The 18,893-nt window shown below is 38.7% G+C and overlaps 2 protein-coding genes across 5 annotated transcripts; one reads left to right on the top strand and one right to left on the bottom strand.

Annotated features, from left to right (window-relative positions):
* Positions 1 to 2,765: 2,765 nt before the first annotated feature.
* thy1 (Thy-1 cell surface antigen) lies at positions 2,766 to 6,921 on the bottom strand. 2 transcript variants are annotated; one of them, XM_044223800.1, is made up of 5 exons: positions 6,777 to 6,921; positions 5,334 to 5,406; positions 4,705 to 4,748; positions 4,227 to 4,553; positions 2,766 to 4,118 (listed from the first exon to the last, which is right to left on the bottom strand). In XM_044223800.1, the coding sequence occupies exons 3-5, from the start codon at positions 4,733 to 4,735 to the stop codon at positions 4,012 to 4,014; spliced, it is 465 nt and encodes a 154-aa protein (XP_044079735.1). In that variant the 5' UTR covers positions 4,736 to 4,748; positions 5,334 to 5,406; positions 6,777 to 6,921; the 3' UTR covers positions 2,766 to 4,011. The 2 variants fall into 2 exon arrangements, with proteins under 2 accessions (XP_044079735.1, XP_044079736.1); XM_044223801.1 differs by lacking the exon at positions 6,777 to 6,921 and adding an exon at positions 5,557 to 5,575.
* A 1,621-nt stretch (positions 6,922 to 8,542) lies between these two features.
* On the top strand, positions 8,543 to 12,223 carry si:ch211-215c18.3. Of its 3 annotated transcripts, none has more exons than XM_044223797.1 (4): positions 8,543 to 8,894; positions 9,305 to 9,426; positions 11,501 to 11,848; positions 11,941 to 12,223. In XM_044223797.1, exons 2-4 carry the CDS (start codon positions 9,357 to 9,359, stop codon positions 12,045 to 12,047), a joined length of 525 nt encoding a protein of 174 aa, XP_044079732.1. In that variant the 5' UTR covers positions 8,543 to 8,894; positions 9,305 to 9,356; the 3' UTR covers positions 12,048 to 12,223. The 3 variants fall into 3 exon arrangements, with proteins under 3 accessions (XP_044079732.1, XP_044079733.1, XP_044079734.1); XM_044223798.1 differs by lacking the exon at positions 8,543 to 8,894 and adding an exon at positions 8,978 to 9,122; XM_044223799.1 differs by lacking the exon at positions 8,543 to 8,894 and adding an exon at positions 9,161 to 9,179.
* Positions 12,224 to 18,893: the final 6,670 nt, after the last annotated feature.

Here is an 18,893-nt window from a genome sequence, read left to right as displayed (position 1 = left end):
CTTTTCCAGTTCCCTCTTCCCTCTTGGTCAGACATTTTCCATGATGAGTCAGAAATGAATGATTTGATGAACGATGTACTTTCTATCATGCTACATCCTATATTGCATATCCTTGACGTCACAGCAGAAGTGAAACTGTCATGCTGCAACCACAAGTCAAGATTATGTGACGATAATGTGGTCGATAAATAAAACCATACTCACTCAGACATACTATGGGGGGGAACAATAAGCCACTATACCATAATGATTACTGTGAGTGGTATATTAAAGGAATTTTATAATGTTTATTAATCAGTGACAACATATTCTGACATTAATGGTAATATATACTGTGGATACTATTATTAGTGTTTATCTTCTTTTCCTTTCGGCTGTTCCCTTTCAGGGGTCGCCACAGCGAATCATGTGCCTCCATCTAACCCTGTCCTCTGCTTCCTCTTCATTCTCACCAATTAACTTCATGTCCTCTCTCACTACATCCTTAAATCTCCTCTTTGGTCTTCCTCTAGACCTCCTGCCTGGCAGCTCCAACCTCAGCATCCTTCTACCAATATATTCACAGTCTCTCCTCTGAACATGTCCAAACCACTTCAATCTGGCCTCTCTGACTTTATCTCCAAAACATCTAACATGAGCTGTCCCTCTGATGTACTCATTCCTGATCCTGTCCATCCTCGTCACTCCCAGAGAGAACCTCAACATCTTAAGCTCTGCTACCTCCAGCTCTGTCTCTTGTCTTTTCTTCAGTGCCGCTGTCTCTAAGCTGTACAACATCGCTGGTCTCACCACCGTCTTGAACACCTTTCCTTTCGTTCTTGCTGATACTCTTTTATCACACAACACACCTGACACTTTTCTCCACCCGTTCCAACCTACTTGCACTCGCCTCTTCACCTCTTTTCCACAGTCTCCATTGCTCTGAACCGTTGACCCTAAGTACTTAAAGTCCTGCACCTTCTTCACCTCTGCTCCCTGTAACCTCACCGTTCCACCTGGGTCCCTCTCATGTATTCTGTCTTACTGCGGCTAAGCTTCATTCCTCTGTTTTCCAGAGCAGACCTCCATCTCTCTAGATTTTCCTCCACCTGCTCCCTGCTCTCATTACAAATCACAATGTCATCTGCAAACATCATAGTCCATGGAGATTCCTGTCTAACCTCATCTGTCAGCCTGTCCATCACCAGAGCAAACAAGAAGGGGCTCAGAGCCGATCCTTGATGCAGACCCACCTCCACCTTGAACTCCTCTGTCACACCTGTATTAGTGTATATGAACAATAATAATATAACCATTTATTTATCATATTCATATTTATTTGGAGATATGGGGCAGTCGCACTATAAGACTCAGGAAATTTATGATATATGTGTACTGAAACTGTATTTGAAGCAGTGATCAAAGACACAACAGATACTGTAGATTTAATTGAAATAATAACAGCATTATTGTAAAAACATTACCACCTGAGCACCTGCGATGTTCAAGTTTGAAAGTGAACGAGTAGTGGCTTTCTACAGCCTGGGGTTGGAATTCAGTGTAAAAAGTCAGGTGCATGATTCAGTCCTCTGGAATACACGGTAACACACAGGTAGTGTGTGTTACCGTGTTTAGTTAAAAACTAAAAAGCAGCACATTATTAAGTGTTACACAAGTGCTCCTGAATGCAGAATGGACGTGCATGATTAGTCAACATGACGGCTCAAGTCTGTGAGGACTTATTAGCCTCATGGGAACTATCTGACAATGTGTGCACATTTATAGTTCTGCTCAGTCCTCAGCAAGACAAAATATTGTCACTCTCCATCTTATCTCATAACTCTGTAGGTAGAAAAGTTACACAATGTGGCCAAAAGTATGTGGACACCCAGCTACATACTGTACTTCATCTGTGACTGTTTTTCACAATTTGGCCTTATTTCCAATTAAAGGGAAATCTTAATGCTACAACATACTGTATATAATGATATTATAGACAATAGTGTGCTTCCAACTTTGTGGCAACAGTTTTTGGAAAGGCCCTGTCCTGGTTTAACATGATTATGCCCCCAAAGTGAAGTCCATACAGAAATGGTTTTCCCAGTTTGACTGGTCTGCACAGAGCCCTCAACCCCATTTAAACGCATTTGGGGATGAACTGGAACACAGACTGTGAGGCCAACATCAATGCCTAAGCTCACTGGTGCTCTTGTGGCTGAATGAGAGTAAATCTTAGCAGCCAGGTTCCTAAAAGTTCTGGAAAAACCCTCCCAGAAGTGTGGAGGTTGTTATAGCAGCCCATGGTTTTAGAATGAGATGTTAGACAATTACAAATGGGTGTAATGTTCAGGTGTCCACATACTTTATTTGGCTGTCCACACACTTTTGGCGATATGGTGTATCTATGGGTGCCAGAGTGTCTGCTAAATACATTTATATAAATTTGCAATGAAACTACTTTGACACAATGCATAGTGATTTAGCACTCGTTATCAGTTTTGGGTAAAGTGAACACATGGACAAAACATTTGCTCTGCACAGACAAATCACCATTATGCTATATCCATTGTTGAGGATAGTGGCGATGTAATTTTTTTTTGCCTGTGTGTGCAGTTATATGGAATTTTAAACTTTGGGATTTCCTTGTGACTGTAATCCCTGCCATCGTGTCCTTCTTCTTTTTGACACTTTGAAGTACAATTCAGTTTGACCCAGTGCTACCCTCTACAGGACATCAACAGCACCTTCAGCACAATGCACATAGTAAATGTGGACATGCTTGTTAGAGCACATAATTAATTGGTTGGTTTTATTTAATGAGCATTGTTATTCTTTGTTGATGCAGTTTCAGTTTATTGTCATTATACAGTACATAGTACAGCAGTGCTTTTCAGTGCAATTAAATGATTGTGCTTCGGCTACACGCCACCTACTTAACTATATACATAAGTAAAAATCTGTGACATTATCAGAGAAAACATTGCATCATATAAAGCATATTCAGTGTAAATTTATAAATAGAACCATCAATGTGGATCTGACTAAACTTATAGTGCTCAGAGACATACTGTATATTAATGACAGCAAGCCTTGGCTGAACATGGATCATGTGTCTCAGGCACAAGTGAAAGGCAAAATAAAAACTGAGTTTGTGTTTTGGTTTTCTTTGTCACCATAGTTGAGGGACTTTATACATCGTCTCCTCAGAATAAAATAGAATAGAATAGACTTTATTGCTCATGCTGTAAAGTTTTTGTTTCTCTGCTTATCATTATATTAAACCCTGCCAAAGCTATCTTCGTTGCCCTTCCCAGATCTTATTGACAAATACAACACAATCTTCCACTAGAGCACCTGTGTGCCCTCTGCATTTGGCAGCCAAGAAGAGACACGGGACAGATTTCAGTCAGGCAAAATAGACTGCTCACCTTAAAGAGTGATGAAACTCAGCAATAATGTCACATTGCAGAGTGCAGCGTTGCATCACTTTTGAGCTGGGAAAATTTCAGTCGCTAGATGGTATAGCAGAAGCAGTTTTCATCCCTCTTTAAAATCCCTCTTATTTGCATCCTCATAGATAGTTCTTCCTATCTTGTTATTACAACTGGAACGTAAAGCTCAATATCTCCCATTACATTGAATAAAATCACTAAAATTTGAAATGTAGATATTAATGATAGAATATAGACTTTAGATTTTAGGACAAAGTCACATTCATGCTCTTTACTCATCACCCTGTTGGGCAAGTCTGTCTGAAATCAACATGGATCCAACAGATTTCTATTGTACATTTCAACAGCTATTTATATGTGAGAGTACTGTAGAGTATAAAGTGTATTCAGTAGTACGTGTGCTTAGTATTGAGTGCATGATGCAGAGTAAGCAGGCCTGTGACATACCAAATATATACTGTACGTACATTCAATTCAACTCATTGCACTTTGTGCATACACACACTTCAGAAGAGTCTAAAAGTTGTCACCAGATGATTATGGATGCAGTGTTAATGTATGCAGCAGTTTGGCGCCTTGTTCACAGCCAGTGAATTTCCAGCAGCATGGGAAGTGTCATCAAGGTCAGCAGTAGGCCACTGCAGCTTTGTAATAGGACACTCCACGCTGAGCAGGGGAGGAGGAGCTCTGCAATAAGAAAAATAATGCAGGTTCAGAAGGAAGAGCATTTTGTTTGGCAGTCACTCAAATGTTATTGTTTTTTGCGTGTAAAATAACAGGATGTGCACAGCTTACTTTTCTCAACCACTGAGGTTTTGGACGCTGTGACAGGGGAGTCGGGAAGTTTGATGTTGCAGGTGAAGTTGGACTTTCCATCGGGCAGGTTTTTAAACAGCAGGCGACAGTTGTTGCCTGGAAAGATGCGGACTTTGGCGCGCTTCTTGAAGGGTGCATGCTGCTCCTCATCTGGGTCGGTGGTGTCAAAGAGTCTTTCACCCTGTGTGTACTTGCAAAATGGCTCTGGTGACTCAGGGGGAACCGCATATTTGCAATCCATCCTGAGGTGGTGCTCATCTATAGAGCAGTAGTGCAACTGAATGACCTTCTGGGCTGACGCTAAGCCTACGTGTAGTAGCACAAAGAGATGATCAGATATTTACCAGAGCCATTCAAAACACCAATTTATAAACTTACTGCATGGTCAACAATGCCAGAAATAATGAAAGGAAAAAAACTAATATTAGAAGATTATGTAAACCATAACTGATCTTACCAAAAAGTAAAATTGTAGCGAGGAAGAACATTCTCCCAACTTTCCTGCAAAAAAAAACAAAGAACGAAGATACTGAATAAACAGAGTCGGAGCAAACTAACACCAGGCTATACTCCAGAACCAAACAGCTAGCCTATTTATTTTGTTTTCCTGTCTTTACATTACTGAGGTTCAAATCTAATAAAGCTGACTATGCTTTAAAGAGCGGGGTCAGATTTCAGAGACTTGAATACCACACTTCTGCAGCTCTATGAGAACCCATAGGTTAATGTGGAAAACTCGCTGTACCATAACACAGAACAACTGAGTGCAATACAGCCTCACTGTTTACGCACCAAAGAGATGAACTGCAAACTTCACTGGTGAATTGCCAACATTGACACATTTCTCTGCTTAACCTCTCACGAGAACACAGACTGATTATTTGTCTAATTGTATTCAGTATGTTCAGCTATATTTTGTTTGCTCAAACATACTCTCGCCTTCGATTTAAATATTTGCTTTAGTGCTGACTCCAGTGTTAAACCAAATATTTCATCCAGACTAAAAGAAAACTATAGTGTATGACACAGTTGGATATTTTACCACAGCTCAGATCCAGCAAATAATAGTATATGAATCATTCTCACCTTGTCTGATGCAGTTTGAGCTTTCCTCAGTGCTCTGCAGTGTGATGCCAGGGGTAGATACAGTAGAGGTCGGCTTATAGAAGAAACAGAGGAGAGAGGGAGGGGGACAGAGAAGGAGGGGAGGGGGAGAGAGAAAGGGGGAGAAAATGCTGCTCCAGTGGACTTTGGGAACAATTCTCAGTATTGTATAAGGATTTGTATTGATTTTTACGCTCTGTTTTACCAGAGGACAGGATCACATGTCAGTACACAAATCTCTGGCCCCATATTAAAAGATTGAATTCAGGCTGCTGAACAAGAAAGAAAAAGGAAATGTTGTGATGAGGGTTTGATTAGCTGAGACACCTCAGCAGCTGTTCTACATTTCCTCATTCAGTGTAGAAGTAAAATACGTGTCAGCAGTTTCTCAGCTACTTTTACCAACATAAATTAAAATATATACATATTAAATACAAAAATGCAGACAAATCGATTCAACTAATGTATTGAAAATCTATAATAGTACATTTACATCTGCATAAAATAAAAAACACATCATGAAGAAAAACTAATAGGCTTATCATGAAAGCAGTAAAAGTGCCAAAATTAGACTATTAAGAGGGCAATGTCAACTGGCGACAAAATTCGAAAAACGCATCTTTTTCTCTCTATTTTGGCTCACCTGAAAGATTTTTTTAAATTCAAAATAACCTGAAAATGCATGTGTGGATGCATGTCATTTTCACACATACTGAACAAGACTAAAAGTCTACAGCCATGCTGAGGCTGTTCTTAGGCACAGCAGTGCTTTGAGCTAAATGCTAAAGTCAGCATGCTAACATTTGCTAATTAGCACTAAACACAAAGTACAGCTGAGGTTGATGGAAATGTCACTAGTTTTGCAGCTATTTAATTGTAAGCCAAATTATTGGACAAATTGAAATTTTGACCTGATGATGGTGCGGGGGTCAGGAGTCAAAGTTAGAACCAAAGTTATTTCAGTTCCTCCTGACGGAAACATGAATGTCTGTACCAAATGTCATGGCAATTCATCCAGGAGCTGTTAATATATTTCACTCAAAACCACAAATGTCAACCTCATGGTGGCACTAGAGGAAAAGTTAGGGGATCACCAAAGTCAGTAGGATTCATTCTCTGGGGACCAGGAATGTCTTTACAAAATTTCATGTTAATCGATCCAATAGTTGTTAAATGTCTCAGTCTGGACCAAAGTGGTGGACTGACAGACTGACATTACATTACTACCGATTGCAGTGATTAGATCCGTCGCCAGCCAGCAAAGATGTACCCAGCCAGCACTGCCAGCCTCTCAGTAGCAGTGTATAGTGGCAGTGTATAGTTGAATAAATATATAATGTGACAAAATGTTTATCTAAACAACACCTAAAAAACATTAAGAACAACAAGAATTTCATTGTGTCAGATTCACTGAGCTAGACCCACTGTATCCTCTGTATCCTCTCACTGTGTCCTCTGTATCCTCTTCGCACTGCTCATCCATTTTGTCAAGGTTCTTCGTGGATGGTTGCTGAACAACTGCCATACTGAAGTAGTCTCCCAGGACACTGACAGTGTTGCAGAGGTGTCTGAAAGGCACAAACCACAGCCCACAATGAAAGCAGAGGATCTCTGCCGCTTTACGCTGTATTTTATTGAATATATCAACACTACATATTTTTACAATTTTGTCTCCTCCCTTTTGACTATCAAAGGCAGAGAAAGCAGGTGTAGTGATCTCTGCCAAAAGTATTCATTAGAGATTCTGCAGCTGTGATCCCTGCTGCTCCTCTGCTGGATGCTGCTACACTGCAGATGAAATGCAGAGTTATCACCTATTCTTCTTCAATGATGTACACTATACTACTATACTATACTATCTTTACACAAAGTATTGATTAAGTCACAACCTTTTAAAGCCCTACATTGTTCATTTTTCCAGTATCTTTTCCTTAAGGTCCATCAAAGAAAAGTGTAGTTTCGTATTAGAAAAGCAATCCTCATCCATGTTTGTGTGTTCATTGTCTGGAATCTCTCTTCCCCTTTATAAAACTGTTACTCTGCCTGATGTGGCATGTTTTGGAGGGGGACTTGGTTCTCTCTGGGTTCTCTCCTACTGTGGCATGACTGGGGGCAGGTTTTTGGCCGAGACAGGGGCAAAGTACACCTGATCACCAACAATGGTTACATGCATCTTAATGCACAAAGTATTTGTCATATTTAGATCTTAATGTTTAGAAAAATAGGCAAACCCTTAATATCTGGCATTGTTGGAATTTCTGTGTTGATAAGAAAGGTATTAATATAACATATTGAAAAATTAGAATGCTATATTTTTCTTAAAGCATCATGCTGCTGTTGAGAGTTTGCAGAGTCTGCTGTCTGCCAAGTTCTTGGAGAGTTTGATGGTCCAGACCGCAGACTATATGATCCAGAGAGATAAGCAATAACTGATATTATCGATCAAGTATCCTAACACACCTAGATTGGCTGTTTGGCCTCAGTATTACTTGCAAAGAAAAACTTATATTTGTATTTTTCATATAAAGAAAAGTGAGATTTTTGTTTACTTAATTTACCACCAAATGTATATTAAATTCTTTAGCAAAACTGTAGTAACAAATGCAGTTAATGCTTAATAAAAGTTCCCTGTGTTTTGGTCTTTTGGCATTCATTCACAGTTGAAAATCCCTACAGTGCATGCATGCATGTCCAATTTTTAAACAACAATAAAGAAAATGTTATGAGAGAAATATAATTTGCTGATACTACTCTGTCTCAAATGTGAACATAATTGCAGTGGAGAAACTACTGCAGAGGTATAGGTCAATCATGTTAACTTTGAATAATGTAAAACCCTCCACAGGCCTGAAGTGAATGAGTGGTGTGGGACATGGATGGAACAAATTTAGAATTAAAGTTTATGGGTTTTTTTTATTATGTTTATGGATTTTGAATCCATAGGCTTGGATGTCTGAGCATGTGTCCAGCACTCTTCACCCACACCTTTCTATTTACACTAGATGTCACCAAAACATTGATTGCTGTATTTGCCATATTTAAGCGGGTGGCGCTTCCAGTTTTTTTCCTGCAGAGGGAACTCTTATTTTGCACCAAGATATGACACTTCCCCCAAAACAAGTATCTGGATAAGAGTAGTGGTAGTATGTATGTAGTATGTGAAGCAAATTGATTGGTTGCTTGCCAAGTTCCAGTTCCCCAACTTTTAAATGTAGGAACTCCAATGTAAAGACTTTACCATCTCCTTATTAAGCTTGAGTCACACATGACGGGGTAATGAGCATGAAATCTCTGGTCAGAGCGGCAACTTTGGAAGGAAAGTGAAATTAATTTCCTCGCAAAATTGGGCTGCTTCTTGATCACTGATCGGGGAACAGCGCAATGAGGATAGGGTCTTTTTGGTATAACAGCCGATGTGTATGCGTGTGTGTTTAAGTGAGGACGGAGCAATAACTGTATCCTCAGTCAAAAGTCAGTGCTGCTCTGCTGATGCTGCTCCGCATACCGACGCAGCTCAACCTCCGGACAGGAACCAAACATCAGGTAAGACTGCTGAGTACAGCATCAGCCTTAGACATATCAATATGGAAAATCTGATATTTTCAGATCGGTTTTGCATGTGTCAGAAGCATGTCCGCATGGCTGTCCGGTTCGTTCACCTGCAGTAAATGTGCGCATATACAGTGGAGCTCGGCAGTCTGCTGCAGCATAAGACACTGCATGGGCGTAGTCCTATCTGCATTTGGGCTGCAGGCAGAACATCACTTCCAGGTCCGCTAATACTGCGCTAGTTGATACAGTACAGACTCGTGTATGGTGCAGTTAAAGGTTGCATGTTTACTTTGTGTCTCTATAGCTTATAAGCATCGTGTGTTTTTCTGCATTAATCACTGATTGTATTGTGGGGCTGCATGTTCAACTTTGTCATGACGTCCCATGTTGAACTCTGCCAGATCATAACGTGGTGTGAAGGTTATTGATCTCATCGGACAGATCCCAATCGCCATGGAGCTGCAACTGTTCGCCACGGCCTGTCTCCTCTTTGGCAGGATAATGATAACGCATCAAACTCACAGTATGTGTGATTCTTTTGTATTATTATTTTTTTTTTATTTTCAGACTGGCATGTCACTGTTAAATGAAAGAAACATATGGCTGTGATTTCATGTGATGTTGTGCACTCATTTATATATATATATTACATCAAAAAGATAAATTGTTGCAAAAATGAAAACCTAATAAAATTCCTTTATCGTGAATAAAATTTCAAGACAATCTGAGTCCGGTCCTCCATGACAGACAGATCAGTAATACTGCAGCAAAAGGTGTCATTAACCAGTTTCACCACAGAGCTCAGTAAAGTTTCATTAGGATTATGTAATCCAAATACAAAAGGATGTAGTTACTTTCAACCCAAATGATACTTTTACAATGAACTGAATGGGAGATGGGAAGGGAGTGAAATGAGAAGTAGGTTAATCCTACAAAAGCTCTGTATTACAGTGCCATCACACAGTTGGACTTTTTCATGTTCATTTTTTATATCTGCAAAGACCAAAATGAATAACATTTAGGCTATAAGACACAAATGTACTGTGGAGCACCAAAGTGTTCAATATTGAATATAGCCTATAAATAAGTGAATAATTATGAAATAAATAATTACATTAATAATTGTCTGAAATTGTTCAGTGTGGTTTAATACTCAGCATTAAAGTTTAAGAGACAGTGTTAGTTAGCTGGTTAATTCAGAGTTAACCTTGTCAGCGTTTTGAATTCTAAAGACACATTTTCTTTCTCTGTGGTTTCTCAAACCAACAGGAGCTAGCTAAAACTGCTAACACTAGCTTTTCTAGCTGTGCTTATTTGAAGCAGCAGCCTCTTGTTCGTTGATTCAGAATTACTTTCACATTGTTGTTGCTCTAGCTAAAATGAGCTAACTGGCTCCATTTTGGTAGCAGTTGTTGCAGGTTGCTATTTTAAAGGGACAGTTCACCCCCAAATCAAACATACATATGTTTCCTCTTCCCTGTAGTTCTATTTATCCATCTAGATTGTTTTTGCACTCAGTTAGTCAAGATAATCTACAGATTTGTTGTGAGCAGTTTCATGTAGGAACTATTTTCTTTCTACCGATAGTTCCTACATGAAACTGCTCACAACAAGGTCTGTGGATTATGTTGAGTAATTGGGTCATGATTTCTGGAAAGAGAGGTTGCTGTTGAGTTTTTCTAATTTATTTTTTAGTGCTTTGAGCACCACAAGCCGAGTGCCATCCAGTTCTATTATATAAAAAAAATGCAGACATCTCTACAGCCGATATCTCCAAAACTCAGCAACTCACACCAAAATAATCTTGCTGGATAAACAGCACTACAGGTAAGAGGAAAAATTTGTATTTTTGATTTTCGGGTGAAATGTCCCTTTAAGAGAGGCAGAGCGCATGTGATTGGCTGAAAAGTGAGAGGGCGGTGACAACATCATTGTCATGACAAATGACATTATGAAATAAAATGTGCCATAATGAAATATGCATTAAGAAATAAAAACAGATATTTCTATACTGAAATTAAATATATATCCAATAAGAGTAATTCAATAACATTTCATAATAATGAGTTGTTGGTTAGTTTATGTATTTTACACATTATATTCATATGTTTATTTATTTCATAATCTTTTACAGATTCAGTATTGAACATTTTGGTGTTATATAAGTATCTTCTTTAAAAACAGCAGTGTTAATGTTCTGGAGTGGCCAAGTCAGCATCCAGAGCTGAACAAAATGAATGATTCATGGCTGTTCACTCATGATCCATATGTGACAGAGCTTGAGCTTGACATAAAACATTTTTTAAAAACTGCTGTGTCAGATCTTTAAAACTGATACAGACCTGTCCACATAGTAGATTCAAGGCTGTCATTGCTGCTAGAGGTGTCTCTACTAAATATGGACCTAAGTCATTGTGAAGCTTTGGCTTTCTGTTTGGGATCATTGTGCTGCTGGAAAATTAATCTTCTACAATATTATAGTTCTCTTGCAGACTGCAGCAGAATTTTCTTCAGGATTCCTCTGTATTTTGCTGTATTCATTTCACATTGGAAAAGAGAAAAGTGTGCGATTCACATCCTGTCTGCATCTCTTTCAGTGAACTCATTGACTACGTTTCTGTTCACTCCACGTGGGCCTCAGATGTTTCCGTGTCTAACTTACCTGGAGCGAAACGTCAGGGTGGACTGTGAGTTTCCGCCCACTTACCAGGTCCCCGGCCCCTACTGTGAGTATCGGCAGGACAGCCGGCTGGTGGGCAGCACCTATCCCAATGCCGTCGCCTATGTGTCTACAGAGGACCGCAGGAGGAGCAACGTCAGCCTGGTCACTCCCAATCTGTGCCGCCTCACCTGGGCCCCGCTGGCTGATGAGAGGCCTTTCACCTACACCTGCAGGGTTTACCAGGGCGACAGATGGAAGGAGAACAGCATGGCCGTCCATCACAGTGAGTAGAGTTCACTTCAGCTTATTTGGATTTTTGTTTCCTCCAAACTCCAACTGAAACAATATCTAAACTCACATTCTGCTCTATTGCAGGGATTCTTCCAATCTGCTCTGCAATCAGTGTAATGTTCAAATCAGCGCCATGGCTTTTGTCACTGGTGATGTCACTTCCTGTGGCTATGGGTCTTCTGTTTCCATGAACTCTCACTTTCACAGGGTAACAACTCAATAGACCTTTCTCACATGATTTGTGACTCACTCTGGTTTGGTGGTTGGTGGTTGACTCTATGTGGGATGATTTTATTTTCTGTTATATTATTTTTTAGAGTAGAAGCCATGACAACCCTTCTAAATAAATGAGACTGTATGAAATCAACCTCTCATTGAGCATTGGACTATTCTTTAAAAATGTACCTCATTCTCACCACTGTACCTTGAACACCATTGTTTCATAATGCTATCAAAGGGGGAAATAAATCATGACGATATCAAATGAAAAACATTGCAAACAACTGCAACAGTGAACAGTGTTCATTTTCTATTATAATGGCTATTAAAAAGAGCAGGTTACAGGCAGTTTTTTAATCTGTTGTCTTGATCAGGTCTCCTTTGTAAATAAGATTCTATCTATATAAATTATCATTTCGCTAATGGCTGAATAAATATTAATTTTGAGGTTTTGTATTTTTATTTTTAAAGAAAAACAGATACTTCCTATAGATTTATATTGCATCTTATTGTTTTTCTAAACACAAAAGTGGAGATCTTCCCTCAAGAGCGCTTTGACTACGCTTTGATTTATTATGCTGCAGATGCATTAAAGAGTGAAAATGTTGCAGCTTTGTCAGTTCACCCCCTTATTTTAATTTGGATTATATCAGTCATATCAGTTTGCTCAACTATAGATATAGTATGTAACCTAGACAGGTATTCAGGTGGCTGATATGGCTATTGAGTAATAATAATGAATAACTGCTCAAACACTGCCTTTCCTGCTAGAAATGCTAATCTCCGATACCTTCAGTACCTTTAAATAGAATTAAGACATGTGTACTAAACCCCCATGTGAGGTTCACCTGGTTATAGCAAAGCAGCTCTCTTTTCTACTCCCACACAGTGCAATATCAGAGTTTTTCCTCCTTGGACAGCAATACGACAAATACTTAACATGATTATGATGATTGTTCATCACTTGAAGACCTTTGAAAAAAGTCAGTTTCACTCAGTGCTTAATCTGCCCTACAGCCTAAAAAGACGTGTGACTGTTTTAACTGCTAATTTGCAAAGTCTGTTTAATGATGTGGACAAGGCGGGGGTTTTAGCACTGCAGCCTTGTAGTGAGAGTGATACTGCAGTTGAATGAGTAACACGTTTCTTATGCAGTTCAAGTAACAACTGATGGGCAGACATTGCCAAGAGAGTATATGGTGAGAACAAGTGTAATGTTATGCACAGTAAATATTCACTGTAACAATCCTGGCGGGTTTAAATTAGACATTGCTCTCCTCCTGTACAAGTACGCATGTGTTAATGCGGTATGACAGAATATTTTAGCTTTGTGTGTTTTTTCAAAGCTGCTTCCATTTGAATATTTTATGTACGAATAGTGTACATGCCTTCCACACTGTCTAAACACACGCATTTAGGGCCTTTGTAGGCTATGTTTATGCTTCTTTCTTAATTCAACTGTGATACTATTTTTTTTTTTACTTTGATGTCACATTTTTAACAATGATTGTGTCCGCAATGCATTTCTGTTTTGTGTTGCCATCATTTTCGGATGTTACGCTGCTCAGAATTACTTGCAAAGTAGTACTTGTAATAAAGATGTCTTTATATTTTTCAAATAGACAAGTCAGCTTGTTTTGTTTCTTTTATTCTACCACCAAAGGTGTACTAAAAGCTATAGCAAAACTATAGTAACAAATAAAAGGTTATGCACAATAAAGGTTTTCATGTCATTACTCTGCACAAGTCACTATTTCTACAGAATATATGCCTTCTTTGTTATTGCTCAAGACAATAAAATTATATAAGTACATTTTGTATATTCACATATGTGCAGCAACATAAAAAAGGGTTGGAATAGGAAAAGAATCATACCTAGATTCACAGACCACAGTTATCCCTAATGCTACTAAAATAGCAGTGGCAACATGTCTGGGACGCAAGCTACCTCTTGCCCAATGCATGCTGAGATAGACACCGTCAAGACTCTTAAAACAATGGCATAATCAGCATAAAAAATGGACTGAATTAAAAGTGAATTCTCAAACATGGGGCTTTTGAAGCCAATGCAGGTCTAAAGCTCTGACTGTGTATCAAGCATGCTTCACACACATCACTTTCACACTAGGTGTCATTGAAGCATTTAGTTGCTGCATTTGTTTCATGGTGATGCTTCCAGTTTGCGTCCAGCAGAGGGAACTCTTGCGTTGCACCACAATTTGACAGCCCCCTAAAGACACAGTATATTCATGATGTTGAGGTTGTGAAAATATATACTTTTTACTTCGCTATTTGACACCTATAGTTACTAGTTTCGTTGCAACTTTTAAAATATGGTGCATTGTCATTGATCAGTCTACCCAGCAGCATATCAAAAAGTTAAAATTAGTTCCACCTTGGCTTACACGTTAATGCATCTGTAATCATTTTAATCATTATAAATGATAAATGTAACATTCTGAATGGGGCCATTATGTATAATGAGTATTTTTGTTTTGTTTTGATACTTTAAATGATTATGGTCATGATTTGTAATGGAGTATTTTTACACTGTGGTTTGGCTACTTTTCACTTAAGTAAAATATCCCAATAGTTCTTCCACCATTGCACAGAAGTCAAATAATTAACTAAGAAAGGCCTGAAATAAAATATAATAGTAATGTGTGTATGAAGATGAAGATAAACAAACATGTCATAAAAAGCTGAAACCAGTTGGCTCAAGATGTTTTAAGCAGAAATCCAGATCAGATTTTGCTGTGGCCCCCAAGCAGCACAGTGCTTGATGTTTGCCAAAAGGACACAGTCTCACTGTCTTTCACACACATGGAGTATTCATAAGAGGAGGCAGAATTTCATGTCAGCTTCAAGAACCATAATGGTGGTCAAATTCCAGCAGTGGGTTTACAAATGACGAACTTTAATGTGGGAGATAAGTTGCAGTTGGTACATGGTGGACTCAGTATGCATGAAAAGAGAAATAGATGGACACAGCGGATCTAACGTTTAAATGTAACTCATAGTAATGCAGAACTGAGAGTATTTTCCTTTGATAGCACATGTGTATTAACTGAAATTGTGACTTTCACTGGTGGTTGGTCATGCTGTAAATGCTGTGTGTATTTGATCAGACATTTTCCGGGTGTCTGTGTTGTAAAGAGTCACATTTGAGTTATTTTGTGATTGTTCAGTGCAGCTAATGGGTGTATAAGGACAAAAGTTGAAGATATGGGGCCCTTAAGAGAGAAGAGGTATCACATTAAGTTCTTTTGAGCAACTGTCTCAAAACTGCACTGCATAAACAAAAGTGTCACTAACGGTAAAGAGATATAAAAGAGTAGCAAAAACTGCAACTGACTATTTTCTGCATGGAAATTACATGGGCTCTTAGTTAAAAGAGAAATAAAAGTACTGTGCTTGGCTTCCTGTCCTTCCGCTCTACTTCACCACAATGAGCACCCAAAAAAAAAACTGTGCTCTTCTTGTAGTTTGTAGATGAATGAACCACTGTTATAATACTATTATAGTGCAGATTACTATAATATATACCATAGATTACTATACTATACCATGAAAGAGTTATTACTCCTTTATAATAGGATGGTGAAGGATGCAAGACCATGTCATTTCTCTGCACTTATTTCGGCCCATCAGCACAACCCCAGATTCCTATTTAAGACTGTGGATCAGTTAGTTAACCCAGCCTCTCCTTGTGCCCCTGCTGATTGTGAAAAGTTTCTTTTACACTTTGCTGGAAAGGTGGAGTTAATAAGATCTGATATCACCCCCAGTCCTGCCTTTTTAGATGTGGATCACCCGCTCAGGGATTCTTTGAGCAATTTTTCTGCTGTTACGCTGCCTGAACTTACAGATATCATGTCACTTATGAGAGTGTTCTCCAGCCCTCTGGACAAAATCCCAACTAGGTTTTTATTGGAAGTTATGGATTGTATTGCGCCCCTTTTACAAATTATTTTTAAGAGCTCGCTGTCTACTGGCTGCGTCCCTGTTTACTTTAAAACTGCTTGTGTCCAGCCAGTCCTAAAAAAATCCTGGGCTTGATCCCACCCTCCTGGATAACTATTGCCCAATCTCCAAATTGCCTTTTATTTCGAAGATTGTCGAAAAACTTGTATCTAAGCAGCTTCTTGCTGCTGTGGAAAACAATAATATCTTTGAAAAGTTCCAATTTGGCTTTCGTCAGTACCACAGCACTGAGACAGCCCTTCTTAAAGTCACTAATGACCTTTTAATGAATGCAGACACAGGCATGTGTTCAATTCTTGTGTTGCTGGACTTAATTGCTGCCTTTGACACAATTGATCATGGCATTCTTTTAGATAGACTGAGGCACTGGGTGGGCATTTCTGGCACTGCACTAGACTGGTTCTCATCTTATCTGTCCAATAGGAAATTCTGTGTCAGCATTAATAACTTTATGTCATCCTTTTCCCATATCAAGTACAGTGTGCTTCAAGATTCAATTCTGGGACCAATACTGTTCTCCTTATACATGCTTCCTTTGGGTGATGTCATCCGCAGACATGGTATTTCTTTTCATTGTTATGCGGATGACACACAGTTGTACCTCCTTGTCAAGCCCACTGACCTTAGTATGCTGAGTTCTCTGCAGGACTGCCTGTCTGACATAAAAAATTGGATGTCGATACATTTTCTACAGCTCAACTCAAATAAAACTGAAATCCTTGTTATTGGGCCCCAACACATCACTAAACAAATACTGCCATCTACTGGTAACCTGTCACAACATATCAAGCCTGTTGCCAGAAATCTTGGTGTCCTGTTTGACAGCAATTTATGTTTTGAGCAACATATCACTAAGCTTGTCCAATCATGTTTTTATCACCTCAGAAATATTGCAAAAATCCGATCTATTCTAAATCTTAGTGATGCAGAAACTGTTGTACATGCTTTTATCTCCTCACTCCTTGATTATTGTAACAGCTTGTTCACTCGTCTTAATCAAAAAACTTTGACTGCAGACTGTACAGAACTCAGCTGCTAGGCTGTTAACCAGGACCAAGAAGTACAACCACATAACACCTGTTTTAGCCTCTTTACATTGGCTCCCTCTTTGTTTTAGGATTGATTTTAAGATCTTATTGATTACTTTTAAGGCTCTTCATGGCCTGGCTCCAGACTATATTTTAGACTTTGTAATCCCTTATGAACCTTCACGTAGTTTGAGATCTTCGGGCAGGGGTCTCCTGTCTGTTCCTGAGTCCAGGATGAAAACTAAGGGGGACAGAGCTTTTGCAATCAGGGTCCTGAGGCTCTGGAACAACTTGTCTGAGTCAGTGTCTTCGTTTAAGTCTCTTCTCAAAACACATTTTTATCTGAAAGCATATCCTGATTTTACCTGAACTGGTTGTTTACTTTATTGTATATTTTATTGCTTTTGTGTATATTATGTGTATTATTTCTTGTGGTATATTATTTCTCTTGTTGTGAAGCACTTTGTGCTTTGTTTTGATAAGTGCTCTATAAATAAAGTTTTATTATTATTATTATTTTTATTATTATTATTGTTATTATTATTTCTTACCCCATACACCTAAAAGGGGTACTCCAATATTTTATTGTACCAGGTCTTCTGTGGTTCTGGAGGGAGCTTTATAGTCTGAGTCTGAGAATATAACCCTGATGATGACATCAAGGTTATGATTATCTCGCACTAGGCAATTTTTCATTTGGTTGCATTATGGGAAGTGTTTTTGGAGTTTGACCCACACTAGGGACTAAAGGTCTGGATATCTTGATCCCTGCTGCACACTGAAAATCACTAGGTCAAAACCAGCACAGTTTGGATCAATGTAGCACTAACAAAATGGGTTGTTTTGGCCCACTGTTATTTTTCCTATTACTGTTGGGTTATTTACCCAAACTAAAATATGGTTATATGGTAGACACAACAAGCTCCAGTTTGACCTTAAAACTGTCACAAATGTATTTTTAGTTGTACAAAACATTGACATTCAGGACTGCAAAGGACACACATAATTATTTGTAACATGTAAAGAGCTAGAGTAGATTCAGTTCACAACCATACCATATTTTCGTTTGGATAAATAACCCAAAAGTAATACAAGAAATAACACTATCACAGTATTCCGTTGGTGCTATATTGACGCACACTGGGTCAATATTGACACAGTTACTTAAATGTGTCTTATGAGTCCCCAAATGTTTTATATATATATATACACACACACACACACACATATATACACATATATATACACACACACAGTGCTGTGCAAAAGTGTTTGCCCCCTTCCTGATTTCTTATTTTTTTGCATTTTTTTGCCACTTTGGAGTGGCCTAGTCAAAGTCCTGACCTGAATCCTATTGAGATGCTGTGGCATGACATTAAAAAGGCAGTTCATGCTCGAAAACCCTCCAATGTGGCTGAATTACAACAATTCTGCAAAGATGAGTGGGCCAAAATTCCTCCACAGCGCTGTAAAAGACTCATTGCAAGTTATCGCAAATGCTTGATTGCAGTTGTTGCTGCTAAGGGTGGCCCAACCAGTTATTAGGTTTAGGGGGCAATCACTTTTTCACACAGGGCCATGTAGGTTTGGATTTAGTTTTCCCTTAATAATAACAAAATTCATTTAAAAACTGCATTTTGTGTTTACTTGTGTTATCTTTGACTAATATTTAAATTTGTTTGATGATCTGAAACATCAAGTGTGACAAACATGCAAAAATATAAGAAATCAGGAAGGGGGAAAACACTTTTGCACAGCACTGTATATACACATACATACATACATACATACATACATACATACATA

This window comes from Siniperca chuatsi, linkage group LG14, assembly GCF_020085105.1.
Source record: "Siniperca chuatsi isolate FFG_IHB_CAS linkage group LG14, ASM2008510v1, whole genome shotgun sequence".
In the NCBI taxonomy this organism is placed as follows: Eukaryota; Metazoa; Chordata; class Actinopteri; order Centrarchiformes; family Sinipercidae; genus Siniperca; species Siniperca chuatsi.
Note: the sequence above shows the minus strand (reverse complement) of the source record. Positions and strands in the feature narration are given on the sequence as shown.

Excerpts from the sequence above, each read along its gene's own strand:
- thy1 (XM_044223800.1), bottom strand. The coding sequence starts at position 4,735 with ATGTTCTTCCTCGCTACAATTTTACTTTTTG. Across the intron at positions 4,554-4,704 it reads CGCTACAATTTTACTTTTTG|GCTTAGCGTCAGCCCAGAAG; the intron begins GTAAGATCAGTT and ends TACTACACGTAG. Across the intron at positions 4,119-4,226 it reads AACCTCAGTGGTTGAGAAAA|AGCTCCTCCTCCCCTGCTCA; the intron begins GTAAGCTGTGCA and ends TTCTTATTGCAG.
- si:ch211-215c18.3 (XM_044223797.1), top strand. The coding sequence starts at position 9,357 with ATGGAGCTGCAACTGTTCGCCACGGCCTGTCTCCTCTTTGGCAGGATA. Across the intron at positions 9,427-11,500 it reads GATAACGCATCAAACTCACA|TGAACTCATTGACTACGTTT; the intron begins GTATGTGTGATT and ends CATCTCTTTCAG. Across the intron at positions 11,849-11,940 it reads CAGCATGGCCGTCCATCACA|GGATTCTTCCAATCTGCTCT; the intron begins GTGAGTAGAGTT and ends GCTCTATTGCAG.